This window comes from Vicia villosa, linkage group LG7, assembly GCF_029867415.1.
Source record: "Vicia villosa cultivar HV-30 ecotype Madison, WI linkage group LG7, Vvil1.0, whole genome shotgun sequence".
Classification (NCBI taxonomy): Eukaryota; Viridiplantae; Streptophyta; class Magnoliopsida; order Fabales; family Fabaceae; genus Vicia; species Vicia villosa.
In genome coordinates, this window is record NC_081186.1 from 76,589,573 (window position 1) to 76,596,491 (window position 6,919).

The 6,919-nt window shown below is 50.5% G+C and overlaps 1 protein-coding gene across 1 annotated transcript; it reads right to left on the reverse strand.

The window, feature by feature from the left end:
- Nucleotides 1-5,691: 5,691 nt before the first annotated feature.
- Nucleotides 5,692-6,264, reverse strand: LOC131619385 (uncharacterized). Its single transcript, XM_058890488.1, has one exon. The coding sequence runs from the start codon at nt 6,262-6,264 to the stop codon at nt 5,692-5,694; it is 573 nt and encodes a 190-aa protein (XP_058746471.1).
- Nucleotides 6,265-6,919: the final 655 nt, after the last annotated feature.

Genomic DNA, 6,919 nt, shown 5'->3' on the forward strand with positions numbered 1-6,919 from the left:
TTTGTTTAACCAATTTTTTTAAAACAACAAATAAAATAAAAAGAATTGAATTATAATTTTTATTCAAAATAGAAATACAAAATTAACCAACAATATTAGAAAAGGCATGAATTCATTTATTTTATTAATGGCAAAAACAATGGCATTAATATTTAGCATAAGAAGTAGGGTGTGCAAAATATCCGGATGTGATGTCTAAATCCATAACCAAACCTAAATCGTTTTTAAATTTTCGGATATAATTGAAGGGTTATTAACCGGTTTAGTTATTAATGATTTGGTTATCCATTCATATAGTCCGAATATAATTAAATGATTATTAACCGATTAAATTATTTTGGATTCGATGATAATCTGGTTATTATCCAAATCCAAATATTTTAATTTACAAAATAAATTATTTTTTTTTGAAAAAAAAATTGGAAAAAATAATTTTTAAAAATGGATTTTTTTTAAAAATCGATTATTTAATCATAACCAAATTTATAACCAGTTTTGATTAAAATGTGATTATAGTTATTGATCGTACCTGATCAGAAGAATCGTCAAGGCGTAATGTCTGGCTTGAAGAGCAAGATGGGGGGGGTACCTGCAAGGTTCTCCGATGCTTAAGTCAGTAGCTATCAGAGAATGAGGTTTAGAGTTGAGAATAGAATACCTAACCCTCTAGTGAAAGAGGGTATTTATAGCCCCCAGCGCTGGGCCAAGGTTCCCTAATTGGGCCAAATCCAACTGGAGGCCCACGTGCTAGGGAACTGCCAGAACGTCCCATGCTAGGGCTGAGTCAGCAGGAGACTCACGTTCTGGATGCACATAGCGTAGGGTTCGGAGATGGTTGACCGAATCCATGACGCGTGATCTTCGTGCGTGGATAACTCCTTGACGGTTATCTAGTACGCAGGCCCAAAAGTTTGGGCCTGCTCGGCCAGGGTCCTCGCGACTGGCAGCTCCTATCTGTTCAGTAATTGGGCCCAAGGGAAGTGGGCCTGCTCGGCTGGTAATCAAGGGTTGGGCCTGCTCGGCCCAGACCAGAACAGGAGCCCCCCAAGTCATTAGCCTAATAAGGGTGATGACTTTGACGAGGAGGTTTAGCCGAGCACGGTTCCAGATCATGGGCTCCTCGAGGGTTTAGGTCGGTCGCCCGTTGTCTTGGTTTTTAATCTTATTGGTTGTCACTCATTAGCGTGATTGACAGGTGTCAGCTGTACAGGCAGTAATCATTATTGCGCCGTTTCTAGGGATGAAAGTAGACGGCGTCTTTTGGAGTCCTCAAGATCCTTGGGACGCGTGGCAGCTTTTCGTGGAGGGGGCCGTCTTTGGGGTGTAGGCAATGATGGCGTCTCCTAGGCTGCCTAGGCCATCATGACACCCTTTGGCCTTCTTTCCCTATATAAGGAGTGAGGAGGTCACTCATTTAGTACTTAACATTTCCCAAGCCTTCAAGATCCGCTCACTGCTCTTCTCCTCGTTTCGTTCATATCTTCTTCGCTTCCTCCAAGTAAGTTCTTCGTCTCCTTCATGTTTTTATTTAAGTTTTATGCATTAGTTTTGAGTGAGGCGAGCATGGTTGATGAGCGTGACGAGGAAGGTTTATTAATTAGCCGAGTAAGCCTAGAAGATACACCGTTTTTCTCGTGCGTTTGCCGAGTGAGTTTTGAGTGAACGGGGCTAGAACGTTTGAATGAGACGTCCAGCTTTTAGGATTACTAAAGAGTGGTATGAAGGCCACGAGCAGTGGAGGTTGCACGTCTTGGTGAGGGCATGAATTTGCCGACCTCCGTTGCGTGCGGCGTACATATTCGGAGAACCCTTAAGCTCGTTGGCCATTTGATGATTGGGGGAGTTCTCCTCGTCCCTTTTCCTCGCCCTTTCACTTGACTTGCGGTGGAAGGGTGGATTTGACCAGTCGAATTCACGGTTTCCTCTGCTTTTCAGGTAAATGGCCGACAAGAACAAGGATGATGTCGTCTTCGACATTTCAGATGGGGAGGAAGCTGTTGGCGCGCAAAATGACGTTCCCGTCGTAGAGACCTCCCCTAGGGCACTTGAAGAATGGGTGGCTGTAGAGCCGAGGATGATTGCATCGCGCTTCACGAGTCACCCCAAAGAAGCCTTTAACGTCATCGAGGACCTTGACGAAGACGAGGAGCCTTCTTGGGGGGCCTTTGTGCCCAAATCTCACCAGAGGGTCTGCTCGCGATTTCCCGGCCCCCGTTTCGCAATGTATGAGTTCGTCTTTAAGGAGGTTGGTCTCCGTCTCCCGTTCACTCATTTGCAACGGAGTGTCTTCAGTTGGTTGCGGCTCTGCCCGTCTCAACTTCATCCCAACGCTTTGGCGTTCTTAAGGGCCTTTGAGATCGTGTGCGGGTATTTGGAGGTCGAAGCAACTCTGCCCCTTTTCTTTAGAATTTTTCATTTGCAGAGGTTGCGTGATCGGGACGGCAAGTGGAGTTGGGTGTCGTTTAAGCAGTCGAAGAAGCTGTTCGCTATTTACCAGGACTCTGTCAAGCACTTCAAGAACCGGTATTTTATAGTTAAACCGCTCACTCCTGATGCCGAGAGTCATTTGTTCGAGGAGCGCGAGTATATTGAGGATGGGGTGAGGAGAGTGGGCCCAGCTGCTCGGTTCCCGTTAGAGTGGCAACCTGACCATTTCGAGCGTGGGACTGACTATTACATTTTCCGGGACGAGGATCTCAACGAGCGCGATACAGGGGGGTATCAGCGGCTCGCTTCTTTTGTGGACGGGTTTAGACCGGCAATATGTACATATCCCAACGGGGATCCCCTATTCGAGGAGGACGGAGGCCCTATGCTGGAGCCTCGGCACATCAACACCAAAGCTGTCCTCGAGTGCGGAAGTTACGGGGACGCTATGATTTTGTTAGGTGAGATAACTATTATTTGCTCAAACAACACCTTTTTGGTTCTAACTCTTTATTTTGCAGGAAAAATGGCCGACTTGCACGACAAAATTACGAAGATGCGGGCCAAGAACAAGGGGGCCGCCAAAGTGTCTGGGAAGCGATCGCGGGTCGAGGAGGTCAAGGCGGCTGCCGCGAGTGTCCCCGACAGTGGCTCTCCCTTGTCAGTCGGGACGAGCTCGCGTGGTTCTCCGGCCGGAAAGAAACAAAAGAATGACGGGACCGGGGAGTTTCGCCCTCTTATCATCGACAACCCCTCCGAGGAGGACATTGTGCTGCCTTCTTGTACCCTGCATAGGGGGATCTTCTCAAAGAAAAATGTTCTCCTCGAGCGGGAGAAGGTGAGGCACATCGTCAAGCGGGACAGGGTGACTCGAGACAAGGATTTGTCCGAGGACCTCGAAGGGATGATGAGGGTGGCCGCCTTGGCCTTGGCTCTTAACGCTCAGAATGTCTGTCCTCAGAAGGACTACGATGCTCTTCAGATCAAGTACGATGGGCTGGAGCACGAGTTCGAACAGTACAAGGACAAGTATGAGGTCCAGAGCGGGATAGTGGAGGATCTCGTCAAAGAGCGCAACAAGGTTGCGGACTTGGAGGCCGAGGGAAAAAGACTCCGCGAGAGAATTGCCGAGTTGGAGAGGGCTCATCTCCCTGCTGCCGAGGAAGATGAGGACGAGAAAGCCTTGGTGACGCGTCCTCAGCTTCTGGGCAAGGTGAGGGAGCTGGAGGTCGACTGTGTAGCTTCCTTGGGGGTCGGTTTTAAAGCTGCGGTGGATCAGCTGAAGGTCCTCAACCCGCGTTTGGTGACGAAGGGCATTGGTCCATACCATAAGGTCGTGGATGGGCTAATTGAACCGAACCCGGAGTTCGAGGACTGGGAAGATGAGGAGGAACCCCAGGGTGAGGATGAGGGTGCCGAGGACGAAGATGGCGATGTTTGACCAGTCTTTCGTTGTTATGGCCTGCGTGTCGATGTTTTGTGGCCTGCGTGCCAGTATTTTGTGGCCTGCGTGCCAAGGTAGCTAGTTGGGTGATGCCCGGATAATTTTTTGTAATATTTGGATATCTCCGGCCAATTTGGTCGGTTTTTAATAGTTTTATGCTCCAATGTTTATCTGTGCTTATCCGATGTATGTTTTGTGTTAATTCTTGATTTACGTTTGTGCTCGACCGAGGTTTATGGCCCGGGCATGTGGGGAACGGTCCGGGTGCGCAGAGCAGGTGTGCGCTATAAGCGAGCGCGAGGCCGCGGTCGGGGCCAGGTGCTCGCGGCGTGAACGATCCCATCGCGAGCTGGGGTTCTGCCGTGCAGGTACTTCCGCGGAGGGTCTGTGTGTAAGGCCCGCCGTGTAGTCGGCTTTGCCTCCTAGTAGGGTTATCCGACTGAAGCTGTCGTGGAGCATACGCGCTTGTACCATGGCGCGAGTCCTCGCCCGTATCTTCCTCGTATTCGTCACGAGCGGCCGGGTAGTGTTAGGTTGTTTCTAACTGTAGTAGCGTCTGAGTTTTTCAACATTCCAAGGTCGAGCTAGTTTTTCGCCGAGAAGGTTTTCGAGGTAATACGCACCGTTTTCGGTTTTATCGTACACTCGGTACGGACCTTCCCAGTTTGGGGCTAGTTTGCCTTCGCGTGAATCTTTCATGTTCCTACGGAGCACTAAGTCTCCGACTTCGAAGGAGCGTTTGACGACTTTGGTGTCATGTCTTAGCGCTATTTGTTGTTTCAATTTCGCTTCTCGCAGGGAGGATCCTGCTCGGATCTCCTCGACCATGTCGAGCTCTTCTCTCATGGCTTCGTCGTTGAGCTCTTCCTCTAGAGGTGACTCAGTCCGACGAGACGGTTCTCGGATCTCCACGGGGATCACGGCTTCTGTGCCATAGGTTAGCCTGAACGGTGTTTCGCCCGTGGTTGAATGCGGGGTCGTCCTGTATGCCCAGAGGACGCTGTGTAGCTCTTCGACCCAAGCTTTTTTCGCCTCGCCCAGCCTTCTCTTCAATCCACGGAGGATGACCCGGTTGGCGGCTTCGGCCTGTCCGTTGGTTTGGGGGTGCTCGACTGAAGTGAAGTGCTGCTTTGTCCCGAGTTTGGCCACGAATTCCTGGAATTTTCTGTCCGTGAACTGGGTGCCGTTGTCGGTTATTATCGCCTGTGGTACCCCGAATCGAGCGAGTATGTTCCTCTTGTAGAATCGGAGTACGTTTTGGGATGTGATTTTAGCGAGTGCTTCAGCTTCTATCCATTTTGTGAAGTAGTCTACAGCGACCACCAGGTATTTGTTTTGGTAGGAGCCGACCGGGAAAGGTCCGAGGAGGTCCATTCCCCACGTAGAGAAAGGCCAAGGTGAGGAGAGAGATTTGAGCTCGTTCGGGGGTGCCAGGTGCATGTCGGCGTGACGCTGGCATTTGTCGCATTTCTTGATGTACTCTTTGGCGTCCTGCTGCATGGTTGGCCAATAATAGCCGGCTCTGAGGGCTTTCCTAGCTAGTGAGCGTCCACCGAGGTGCTGGCCGTTGATTCCATCATGGAGTTCCTGGAGTACCTCTAGTGCTTGCGAGGCGTCGATGCATTTAAGGAGGGGAATGGAGAAACCTCGTCGGTATAGCTTGTTTTCGAGGATAGTGTATGAGCACGCTCGTCTCTTAATTGTTGAGGCTTCTTTCACGTCGGCGGGGAGCTCGTCTTTTGTGAGGAAGTTGTACACTGGGGTCATCCAGCATTGGTCGTCCCCGATGGCGAATATCTGTGGAGCTCGCGCGTTTTCGCCTACACTTGGCCTGGGCAGAATTTCTTGGATAACCGATTTGTTTCCCCCTTTCTTTCTCGTGCTCGCAAGTTTGGACAGTATGTCGGCGCGCGAATTGTGTTCTCGGGGGATATGCTCAACTTCCGCTTTGCGAATTTTTTCATCTTATTTTTCACGAGCGTGAGATATTCGGCGAGTACGTCGTTTTTGGCTTGGTACTCGCCGCTGATATGGGATGCGACGAGTTGGGAATCAGTGTAGATCTTGACCTCTCGTGCTCCTATGTCCTCGGCGAGTCGCAGTCCAGCGAGGAGGGCTTCATATTCGGCCTGGTTGTTTGACGTGTTGAAGGAGAGGACTAAGGATACTTCTATGATAAGACCCTCGCCGTTTTCCAAGATAATGCCAGCCCCGCTGCCCGAGCTGCTTGAGGCGCCATCTACGTAGATGGTCCACTTGTCTTTAGTTGCGTAGGGTGAGTCGGTGATAGAAGTCATTTCGGCTACGAAGTCCGCCAGCGCCTGAGCTTTTAACGCCTTCCTGCTCTCATACTGTACGTCGAATTCCGAAAGCTCGAGGGACCATCTTAACATTCTGCCGGCCATGTCTGGTCGGCTGAGGGGTTGTTTGATGGGTTGATCCGTCCGAACGAAGATTGTGTGAGCGAGGAAGTAGTATCGTAGCCTCCTGGCCGCTATTACTAGGGCCATGGCGACTTTCTCGATCTGTTGGTATCGTACCTCGGGTCCCTGTAGGGCCTTGCTGGTAAAATACACAGGTTTTTGCCCGTCTACGGTTTCTCGGATCAAAGCCGCGCTGACCGCCTCGTTTGAGACGGCCAGGTAAAGGTACAGAGGTTCGTTGTCGTCGGGTCGAGAAAGGACGGGCGGCGAGGAAAGTACTTGTTTGAGGTGTGCTAGCGCTTGCTCGCACTCTTCGGACCACTCAAAGGCTGCTTCTTTGCGTAGCAGTTTGAAGAAAGGGAGGGCGTGCTGGGCGGATTTCGCGACGAAACGTGATAGCGCAGTGAGCATCCCGTTTAATACTTGGATGGATTTTTTATTGTTGGGAGTAGGGAGCTCGGAGAATGGTCGGCATTTATCCGGGTTGGCTTCTATTCCCCGTTCGGTCAGATAGAAACCGAGGAATTTTCCTGCTCGGACGCCGAATGTGCATTTCTCCGGGTTGAAGCGCATCTTGCAGGATCTGGCCCGTTCGAATACGCGCTCGAGATGGGAGGTCTGGTCG

What these genes read in the sequence shown, in the direction of transcription:
- LOC131619385 (XM_058890488.1), bottom strand. Translation starts at nt 6,264, where the DNA reads ATGTTAAGATGGTCCCTCGAGCTTTCGGAATTCGACGTACAGTATGAG.